At 42.4% G+C, this 11,708-nt stretch overlaps 1 protein-coding gene across 1 annotated transcript; it reads left to right on the top strand.

The window, feature by feature from the left end:
• Positions 1-1,699: 1,699 nt before the first annotated feature.
• LOC128740145 (uncharacterized) lies at positions 1,700-6,994 on the top strand. The gene is made up of 3 exons (XM_053835665.1): positions 1,700-2,047; positions 2,123-2,603; positions 3,096-6,994. Exons 1-3 carry the CDS (start codon positions 1,700-1,702, stop codon positions 6,992-6,994), a joined length of 4,728 nt encoding a protein of 1,575 aa, XP_053691640.1.
• Positions 6,995-11,708: the final 4,714 nt, after the last annotated feature.

Below are 11,708 nucleotides of genomic sequence, written 5' to 3'. Positions count from 1 at the left end.
TGTGTGTGTGTGTGTGTGTGTGTGTGTGTATGTAATGATTTTTTCTATCGCCTGTTTCTCAGGGATGGCTGAACCGAATCGTTCGCAATTACTTTTGTTTGAAAGGTATTATTGTCTAGTAGATCACTATTGAGTTGTTTCGTGATACGACGTTTCGTTTAAAAGTTGTTTGGTAACTCTATATATATATATAGAGTTACCAAAATCGCAGCCAAAATCGATCAATCAATAAGCGAGAGGGAGCTAGTTGGAGTGACCGGAGCACGTCCATAACTAAGCAGCCGCTAACGCTATCGTCATATCTCAGGAGAGTGGATGCTGCATGATCGAATCTGATCAGAGGGAGATCAGTCGCCTCCCCTTAACGGTCGAAATCGGACGCTTGAGGTCGATTCTCCGTCCCAAGCAATTAAACCTTTGTTAACTTAGATTAAGCCAATTACCTAGTTATTAATATACAGTCGTTAAGTAAAGACAGTGTGTTTCCGTAACTACTCGGTGTTTTAAATCAATTTCGGTGGTGACATCCAAGGCACGATCCAGGGACGGATCAACGGAAGGAAATCCGGTTGCAAGGAATAACCGGCTGATTCTCCATACACTCAACATCGGCTATCGAAGGCCAGACGAAGGACCAGCCACATCCCCAACATAGCTGGTCCTTCGAACCGGATTGGTTTCAAGGACTCGGAGGACGATTGTAGGACACAATCAACGGCAGCGCTTTCGGAAACGGGAACAATCACTGGACGGTTATTTTCGGCAACCCACGCCACGTTGTATAGTAGCCATTGCTAAGGGAAGCAATTGGGCTATTGTACTATTCATCCATTATACTGCAACGACGCCATCGCCAAACTGCAGCGGCGCCTTTGTTCTACTGAACCGACGTCATCACAGGACTAAAGGGACGCGCAGGTTGCGCAACCACGACATCGCATCGGATCGCATCGGTAGAGTCACCGGTGGTGCTCTACGGCCTGCCAGGTTAGTAAGGAGCATAGTCTATGTCCAGCCGATGGACAATTTATTTCGTGACTCTAACACCGATTCTTGTATCCTCGTGTCCACAACCTCAATTATTGCACTGGTGATCCAACTGGTGTAAATTGCATGCTTGCATGGATGCATGCTTATTCAACGTTTTCGGAGCGAAATTGAAGGCGATTTGGTGAATCGCAGATCGCATAGGAAGCTGATAGCTGGGCAACGTTCAACAATCAGTTTTCCCAGGTAAAATTACATTTTGGTATATGCCCGGCCGTTGCTGTATTTTGGATACTACCGTTAAAATAAAATTTCCTCTTCGACAACGTGACATCATTTTTTTTGGAACGGAACTGACTTGCTTAGTAGGCAACTCTACTGGAGACGAGCATTTGTCGTTTGTGGTTTAATCAGTCCGGCTATACTTTATCCAGGCTGATAAATTTGTTTGGAGGAATTCATTGAGGCGGTTGTGAGTTCCTGTAAAGGTGTTACATTTTCATACAGCAGCGAATTTGGTTATTGTTATTTCGGTTTACAAGACTGGTCAACACGGACATCATCCAACGGGTTGATCAGCACATCATTTTGTCGCCGGTGCAGTTGTTAGTTTCTCAGGTAGGCTGCCACAGTATATGTCTAGCCGAGGTTAGACATTTTTCGGAGTACTACATCCAATTACCTTTTCCTGCAAATTCACACGAGTACAATCATGCCGCCTGCTGCTTCAACATCTGCGAAAAAGACGCCATCCCTGAAGTCGTTACAAACTAAATTGCGAGGTCTTCAAACATCGCTTTCCAACATTTCCAAATTCGTGCAAACTGTTGATGAAACTACTACGGCTAGCCAGGCAGTAGTTCGTCTTGATCGTCTAGATGAATTATGGGAAAAAACTGGCGACGTTATGAATGAGATAGAAACTCACGAGGACTACGAGGCAGAAGCAGACTCACTCACCAAGGACAGAATAGCTTTCGAAGATCGCTACTACGAGATGAAGGCTTTCTTAGTGGACAAGATCAAGGAGCTTCAAGATCCGGGTACACTGGAACAATCTGTCAGGGGCACCGAAACTACAATGGAGATCCCCTGATTCCCTGATCACGTGCGGCTCCCGCAAATAAAATTGCAGAGTTTTCGTGGCAACATCGATGAATGGCTCAGCTTTCGAGATTTGTTCACCTCGTTAATCCATCGGAAGGCAGACCTATCGGAAGTGGAAAAACTGCACTACCTTAATGGCTGTCTAGAGGGAGAAGCCAAAGCATTAATTGATCCATTGAAATTAACCAAGGGAAATTATTCGATTGCATGGGACACGTTATTGAAGCGGTATAATAATAGCAAATTGCTCAAGCGAAGGCAAGTGCAAGCGCTTTTCAAATTACCCGTTGTGGCAAGGGAATCAGCAACGGAACTGCATAAGCTGCTGGAAGGATTTGAGAGGGTCACTCAAACCTTGGATCAAGTTGTCGAGCTTGCAGACTATAAGGATTTATTATTGATCGAAATTCTAAGCTCTAGGCTGGACGCCTACACCCGAAGGGGGTGGGAAGAGTTGTCGTCTACTAAGGAAAGTGACATACTCAAGGATTTAACAGAGTTTCTTCACCGTAGGATACGGATACTTGAATCTATGCCTGCTAAAGGCTCAGATACGAAACCGGAACAAGCTCACAGGAACAAGGCGTTCACTACACGAGCTAGCCATAATGCGGTACAATCTTCTACTGCAAAATGTTACGCATGTTCGGAGAACCATTGGCTAGCTTCGTGTCCGAAATTTCAGCGAATGACAGTGGCCGGTAGGGAATAATTGTTTCGAACGCATTCACTCTGCAGAAACTGCTTCAGAAAGGGCCACCAGTCAAAGGATTGTTCTTCGAAATACTCGTGCAAAAGGTGCAAGGGCCGGCACCATACTATGGTTTGTTTCAAGACGGAACCGGATAGCAACAACAGAATGGCTTCAATGGAAGGGGCATCTGCGTCCCCACTACAAGGGGATAATACTGAAGTAACCACGAAAATGGATTCAAATTTTGCTGGTAGGCAAGTAAGGTCAGCAAACATAGCGCAAAAACATTCGTCAAGGGTCTTGTTAGCTACTGCGGTAGTTATCATCGAGGATGAGGAAGGTTTAAGCCACACGGCACGCGCTTTGCTGGACTCAGGGTCAGAATGCAACTTTGTTTCGGAAAGGTTGTGTAAGCAAATGAGCCTCACCAAAGAAAGGGTTGATGTCTCGGTGGTTGGAATTGGCGTTACTTCGGCCAAGGTGAAACATATGATCCGCGCCAACATTAAGTCACGGAATACTTCATTCTCTCAGGTTATGAGTTTGCTTGTATTGCCAAAGGTTACAGCTAATCTGCCAACTACATCGGTGCAGACTACGGGGTGGGTTATCCCACAAGGTATTAAGCTTGCGGATCCATCATTCTTTCTATCGAACTGTGTGGACTTGGTACTAGGAATTCAATCATTCTTCGGCTTTTTTCAAACTGGCAAGGCTATTTCCCTAGGCGAGGGATTGCCACTTCTCACCGACTCAGTCTTTGGTTGGATAGTGTCAGGAGAAGTAACATCATTACCCAGGTCATCGCAAATCACCTGTAATGTAGCAGCATCGGTTAATTTAGAAAAGATAATGGAAAGGTTTTGGTCTTGCGAGGAAGTGGAAGACACACGGAATTATTCCCCAGAAGAAACACGCTGCGAGGAACATTTTAGGACTACTGTACAACGAGACTCAAACGGGCGATACACTGTGTCTCTACCAATAAAGGAAAACATTCTGGCACAGTTGGGTGAATCGAGGGAAATAGCACTCAAACGATTTTTTGGATTGGAACGACGATTGGCTCGAAATGAGAATCTACGAAAACAGTACCATGATTTCATGGCAGAATATCTGGCACTGTCTCATATGCGTCAGGTTGACAACGACAGCACGACAGTTAAAAGATGTTACTTGCCACATCACCCGGTTGTGAAAGAGGATAGCACCACTACGAAGGTTCGAGTGGTCTTTGACGCTTCGTGCCAGACTTCCACTGCGCTTTCCGTTAATGATGCTCTACTGGTGGGACCGGTCATCCAACAGGATCTTCGGTCAATTATACTTCGGTGCAGGACCCGTCAAATTATGCTCGTTGCGGATGTCAAAAAAATGTTTCGACAAATAAAAATGAATCCTGCCGACGCTCCGCTTCAGAGTATTTTGTGGCGATTTCGGGAAACAGACGAGGTGGAAACTTACGAACTAATGACGGTTACGTATGGGACGAAACCCGCACCATTTCTAGCCACGCGAACGTTGAAGCAGCTTGCATTGGATGAAGCGCTTCGTTGGCCGTTAGCAGCAAAGGTGATCGAAAACGATGTATATATGGACGATGTGATTACTGGGGCAAATGACATCGCAACAGCTATAGACTTGAGGGTGCAACTGGATGCAATGATGGAAAGCGGCGGATTTAGATTGAGGAAATGGGCCTCGAACTGTACGGCAGTATTAAAGGATATCTCGCAAGACAATTTAGCGCTCCCAGCTAATGGTATAAACTGGGATCAGGATTCTACAGTAAAGGCTTTAGGTTTAACATGGCTACCGAAAACAGATTTGTTAAAATTTCGTTTCAACATCGCTAACCTATGTCCTGAAACAGCATTAACAAAACGGAAGGTTCTTTCAATTATTGCTTCATTGTTTGATCCTTTAGGGCTCTTAGGTGCAACTATTACGTTGGCCAAAATTTTCATGCAACGGCTGTGGAGTGCAAGAAACGAAAACGGACATCCGTTGGAGTGGGATTCTCCTCTGCCGGAGTTGCTGGACGCAGATTGGCGAAACTTTCATCACCAGCTCTCATTGCTAAACGATATTCGCATTCCGCGCTGTGTGATTGCGCCAAATGCAGAATCAGTCCAGATTCATTGTTTTTCTGACGCTTCGGAACGAGCGTATGGCGGTTGTCTATATGTAAGGACTATAGATACAAACAAGCAGGTCACAGTTAAACTTCTTACCGCCAAGTCTAAAGTGGCACCACTGAAGACACAATCCTTACCGCGACTCGAATTATGCGGTGCCAAGCTAACGGCGCAACTATGGGAGAAGGTTGCGGAATCAATTGGAGCAAATTATGAAGTGCACTTTTGGACGGATTCTACGTGTGTTTTACGGTGGATTCGAGCTTCCCCGAGCAGCTGGGTTACTTATATAGCTAATCGGGTGTCGAAAATTCAAGCTATAACGGAAAATGATATTTGGCATCATGTACCGGGATTGTGTAATCCCGCAGATTTAATTTCCCGTGGCGTCACTCTAGAGGTACTAATTCGAAGCAGTTTATGGTGGGAAGGGCCGGACTGGCTGAAGGAGGAGAAGAATCAATGGCCTCAGTGGCAGGAGGATCATTCGGAAGAAGCTCTAATAGAGAGACGGCATACAGTAGCTTTCGCTGTAGTAAATGAGTACAGCTTCATTAACGAATACATTGCCAAATTTTCATCGTACACTAAACTTTTGCGAATAACTGCATACTGCCTACGATGGAAAAATAATTGTCAAATCCCTAAGGAAAAGGTGCAGAAAGGGTTTCTAACATCGGCGGAACTACGAGAAGCGGAATTTATCATAGCTCGCAAGGTTCAACAGCAAGTTTTCGCTGAGGATATAAAACGGTTATCAAAGGGTGAAGTCGTTTCACGCCATTCGTTACTAAGGTGGTTTAATCCAAGGATAGCGGAAGATGGTATATTACGCGTAGGTGGAAGGTTGGGTCATTCGCAAGAGTCGTCAGATGCGAAGCATCCAATGGTGTTGCCAGCGAAACATGTATTAACAGAATTGATACTCCAGCATTATCATCACAGTCTTTTGCACGCCGGACTACAATTACTATTGGCTACGGTTAGGCAACGTTTTTGGCCATTGGGCGGTCGAAACGTGGCGAGGAAAATTATACATCGGTGTCAAAGGTGCTTTCGTGCAAAACCAAGGGCTGTCAGGCAGCAAATGGGTGAACTGCCGGCAGCGCGAGTAACAGTTTCAAGACCATTTGTGAGATGCGGAGTGGACTATTTTGGTCCTGTTTACATTCGAGCGGGAAGACGACAAACTGCAATAAAAACTTATGTAGCGATATTTGTTTGCATGAGCACCAAGGCGGTACACATGGAACATGTGTCCGACCTATCAACAGAACGGTTCCTACAGGCACTGCGCAGATTTTTCGCCAGACGGGGCAGGTCATCGGACATGTATTCCGACAACGGGACCAATTTTGTAGGGGCTAGGAACCAACTACGAGAACTATTTGCGCTGCTAAAGGATTCTCATCATCAACAAGCTGTGGCCAGGGAGTGCTCGTCGAAAGGCATTCAATGGCATTTCAACCCGCCATCAGCCCCGCATTTTGAAGGGCTGTGGGAGGCGGCCGTTCGTTCTACAAAATACCATCTACTACGGGTCCTAGGCGGGAATCCGGTGTCAGCTGCGGATTTTGTAACGTTGTTGGTGCAGGTGGAAGCATGCCTAAACTCTAGGCCACTAACACCAATGTCTGATGATCCGTTGGACTTGAGACCATTGACACCAGCACATTTTTTGACTGGTGAATCTCTTCAAGCCGTCCCGGAACCAGATTACAGTACTGTCTCGTTGAATCGTCTCAGCCATTGGCAATTAGTCCAGCGTCAGTTGCAAGACTTTTGGAAACGTTGGAAAACGGAATATTTGGTACAGCTTCAGAGCCGAACGAAAAATTGGGAGCTGCCAGTGAAGGTGGAAATTGGTCGACTGGTGGTTATTATGGAGGCTAATCAGCCGCCAATGCGATGGAAGCTGGGACGAATCCACGAACTACATCCAGGAACAGATGAGGTTGTCAGAGTCGTCACAATCAAAACTGCTACAGGTTATCTCACGCGACCTGTTGAGAAACTTTGCTTTCTACCTCAGGTTGAGAGTACAACGGAGTCGGAGTCAAGCCAGTAATCGTTCCAATGCAATAATGTCATCCAGTGCGTCGAAGAGAATACTCTCACTCCTTTTCTTTCAGAAGTCTAACTACTTCAGGGCGGGTGAAGATGTTTGGTAACTCTATATATATATCCGAACGCACGCAGCCAAAATCGATCAATCAATAAGCGAGAGGGAGCTAGTTGGAGTGACCGGAGCACGTCCATAACTAAGCAGCCGCTAACGCTATCGTCATATCTCAGGAGAGTGGATGCTGCATGATCGAATCTGATCAGAGGGAGCATCCACTCTCCTTACTCCTTACTCCTTACTCCCATTAACGGTCGAAATCGGACGCTAGAGGTCGATCCTCCGTCCCAAGCAATTAAACCTTTGTTAACTTAGATTAAGCCAATTACCTAGTTATTAATATACAGTCGTTAAGTAAAGACAGTGTGTTTCCGTAACTACTCGGTGTTTTAAATCAATTTCGGTGGTGACATCCAAGGCACGATCCAGGGACGGATCAACGGAAGGAAATTCGGTTGCAAGGAATAACCGGCTGATTCTCCATACACTCAACATCGACTATCGAAGGCCAGACGAAGGACCAGCCACATCCCCAACAAAAGTTATAAGCAAAAATGTGAAAAATACGTGACACGGGTTTCTCCGGAACTACATGACCGATTTCAACGATCTTAGTATTAAATGAAAGCCCTTGTTAAAGCTAAATTGTTTAGGAATTTTTAATTGAAAATAAACAAGTAGTTTAAAAGTTATGCTTAAAAAACCTGTTTTGACAAGGTAATAATTATCGCCTGTTTCTTAGAGATGGCCAAACCGATTTATGCGCTATTAGTCTCATTTGAAAGATAATATATCCTAATAGATCACTATTGAATGATTTTTTGATTGGACGTTTAATTTGAAAGTTATGAGCAACCGTATACACCACACCAAAATTAACAATAATTTATAATGATTTTAACCAAGATAATTTACCTAATTTCAATTATTTTAATATCAAACGAGAGGTTTTGACACTACGAATATATATGCAAAATTTCATAAGAATTGGTTTTACCGGTCAAAAGATATTAACCCTCGAACACTCGCGCCAACTTTTGTAACACAGTTACTCGCGCGCAAAATAGCCACAAACCAAAGAAAACGTGTGCACTAGAGTTTTGACTAGGAAAACTTGGTTTTAGGATTATCGAACCTTTGGAAGAGTTTCTTGAAATTGAAAGCTCTATCGTCTGGTGGAATTTAAATTTTGATTAATCCACCTAATAGGTGAAATAAAATATTTTTCTTCAGTGTCAATATAACACATTGATGTTTTCTGCAAAGCTATAGTGCATATAAATACAAGAAATTTTGCTGAAGACAGTAACCTTCTATCTCTGCAGCGAAGATAGAAAAATCTTATTTATTGTATACTAGCTGACCCGACAAACTTCGTATTGCCACAAATTAACCTGTGTTGTACATAAATCATGAATCTCGGATGATCTTTGTCACTATCTCGAGTTTTGCAAGCCCCCCAGTGGGCGGCGCTTCCGACGGCGGGTCACCGGCAACACTCGCGACCGGCTCGTCCTGAATGATCTAGTGTTACTATAGATAGTTTTTGTGGTCTTGTTATTGATTAATGTTTTGTGGAAGAGTCTCGAATTTCTCGAGTTGGATTAGTTTTTGAGTTTCGCAAAAATTTCTGTTTTATTTGTATGAGAGTCCATATCCCCCTACCACAGGGGTGAGAGGTCTCTAACTATCATAAAATAAATTCAAGACTCAAAAATCTACTACATGCTAAATTTGGTTCCATTTGCTTGATTAGTACTCAAATTATAAGGAAATTTGTATTTCATTTGTATGGGAGCCCACCCTCTTAAAAGGGGAAGGGGTCGTAATACACCACAGAAAAAAATTCTGCCATCTAAAACTCTCACATGCCAAATTTGGTTCCATTTGCTTGATTAGTTCTAAAGTTATGAGCAAATTTGTATTTTGTTTGAATGGGAGCCCCCCCCCCTCCTAAAAAGGTAAGAAGTCCTAATTCATAATGGGAAAAATGGTTGCCTCCAAAAACACCCACAAGCCAAATATGGTTCCATTTGCTTGATTAGTTCTCGAATTATGAGGAAATTTGTATTTCATTTGTGTAGAAGCCCCCCTTCTTGAAGTGTGGAAGGATCCTAATTCACCGTAGAAAATATTTTTGCCTCCAAAAACCTCCACATGCCGAATTTGGTTCTATTTGCTTGATTAGTTCTCGAGTTATGAGGAAATTTGTATTTCATTTGTATTAGAGCCCCCCTCCTAATGTGGGAAGAGGTCCTAAGTCATCACAGAAAAAATTCTTGCCTCCAAAAACACCTACACGCCAAATTTGGTTCCATTTGCTGGATTAGTTCTCGAGTTATGAGGAAATTTGTATTTCGTTTGTATAGGACCCCCCTCCTAAAGTGGGGAGGAGTCCCAATTCATCATTGAAAAAAAAATTGTCTCCAAAAACACACATATGCCAAATTTGGTTCAATTCGCTTGATTAGTTCTCGAGTTATGAGGAAATTTGTATTTCATTTGTACAGGAGCCCCTCCTCTTAAAGTGGGGAGGGGTCCTAATTCACCATAGAAAATTTTCTTGCTCTCGAAAACGTTCACATGCCAAATTTGGTTGCATTTGCTTGATTAGTTCTCGAGTTATGAGGAAATTTGTATGGAAGCCCCCCCTCTTAAAGGGGAGAGGAGTTATAATTCCTCTTATAAAGAGGGGAGGGATCTCAATTCATCATAGAATAAATTCTTGTCACCAAAAAAAACACCCACATGCCAAATGTTGTTCTATTTGCTTGATTAGTTCTCGAGTTAGGAGGAAATTTGTATTTCATTTGTACAGGAGCTCCCCCTCTTAGAGTGGGGAGGGGTCCTAATTCACCGTAGAAAATTTTCCTGCCCTCGAAAACCTTCACATGCCAAATTTGGTTCCATTTGCTTGATTAGTTCTCGAGTTATGAGGAAATTTGTATGGAAGCCCCCCCTCTTGAAGGGGAGAGGAGTTACAATTCCCCTTATAAAGAGGGAGGGGTCTCAATTTACCATAGAATAAATTCTTGTCAACGAAAACACCCACATGCCAAATTTGGTTCTATTTGCTTGATTAGTTCTCGAGTTATGAGGAAATTTGTATTTCATTTGTATAGGAGCCCCCCCTCCTAAAGTGGGGAGAGGTTCTTATTCATCATAGAGAAAATTCTTGCCTCCAAAAACACCTACATGCCAAATTTGGTTCCATTTGCTGGATTAGCTCTCGAGTTATAAGGGAATTTGTATTTCGTTTGTATAGGAGCCCCCCCCCACTTAAAGTGGGGAGGGGTCCCAATTCATCATAGAAAAAAATTTTGTCTCCAAAAACACACACATGCCAAATTTGGTTCCATTTGCTTGATTAGTTCTCGAGTTATGAGGAAATTGGTATTTCATTTGTACAGGAGCCCCCCCTCTTAAAGTGAGGAGGGGTCCTAATTCAACATAGAAAATTTTCTTGCCCTCGAAAACTTTCACATGCCAAATTTGGTTCCATTTGCTTGATTAGTTCTCGAGTTATGAGGAAATTTGTATGGAAACCCCCCCTCTTAAAGGGGAGAGGAGTTATAATTCCCCTTATAAAGAGGGGAGGGGTCTCAAATTACCCTAGAATAAATTCTTGTCACCGAAAACACCCACATGCCAAATTTGGTTCTATTTGCTTGATTAGTTCTCGAGTTATGCAGAAATTTGTGTTTCATTTGTATGGGAGCCCCCCCTCTTAGTGGGGGGAGGGGTCTCTAACCATCACTAAAACCTTTCCTGGCCCCAAAAACCTCTACATGCAAATTTTCACGCCGATTGGTTCAGTAGTTTTTGATTCTATAAGGAACACAGGACAGACAGACAGACAGACAGACAGACAGACAGACAGACAGACAGACAGACAGAAATCCTTCTTTATAGGTATAGATGAATTTGTAAAATCAGTTTTTCTATTTTTGCTCTTTTTGTAATTGTTGTATGACTTTTTCATGTACTACAAAAATGCACAAATAGTAAAATACTCAACTTTGCTGAATAAGTATACCTGTATGTTTGCTTATTTAGGAACTGTAGAACTTTGATTTTAAAGAATACCCTAATTTTGACTCCGAATTACTCGACACATTTTAAACATTTTACATTTGCTGGTAGTTTTGCTGCATACATTTTCCCAACAATTTTAATTATTATGGCATTGAATAGTTATGACATTTTGCGCACAATAAGTTTGTTGAAGAATATACGTTAGTTAAACAACGATTTGTAACTTTATAACAATATGGCATTGAAAAACCTACACGTGTTGTATAAAATACAACAGCGTGAGTAACCGAAGGTTAATAAAAATTGATGAAAATTATTCAAGAAAACTCTATTGATGTGATCCAAATAGAATGGCATTACAGGAAATTTTGCATAGCTTAAAAACCTATAAACTATACCTTTACTAGACAATGTATATGTTAAAGAATAAGATTTCCACTTACAACTTACTTTTATTTGCACTTACTCAGGTTAATAACAACTTACTTATCCTTACTCAGCAATTTCATGAAAAAAGGATCTATCAAAATATAAAAGTGGTCCTATTTTGTTCAAATTTTGTAAACTTATTCAATTTTCAAAAATTTTATGTAAACCAGCGCATCACGCAACAATAACCAATAGG

This window comes from Sabethes cyaneus, chromosome 3 (genome assembly GCF_943734655.1).
Source record: "Sabethes cyaneus chromosome 3, idSabCyanKW18_F2, whole genome shotgun sequence".
Taxonomy (NCBI): Eukaryota; Metazoa; Arthropoda; class Insecta; order Diptera; family Culicidae; genus Sabethes; species Sabethes cyaneus.
Note: the sequence above shows the minus strand (reverse complement) of the source record. Positions and strands in the feature narration are given on the sequence as shown.

Bases quoted from the DNA above. Each gene is read 5' to 3' on its own strand.
- LOC128740145 (XM_053835665.1), top strand. From the start codon at position 1,700: ATGCCGCCTGCTGCTTCAACATCTGCGAAAAAGACGCCATCCCTGAAG. The intron at 2,048-2,122 runs GTCAGGGGCACC...ATAAAATTGCAG, and splicing joins CGGGTACACTGGAACAATCT to AGTTTTCGTGGCAACATCGA. The intron at 2,604-3,095 runs GTAGGATACGGA...GGGTCTTGTTAG, and splicing joins TTTAACAGAGTTTCTTCACC to CTACTGCGGTAGTTATCATC.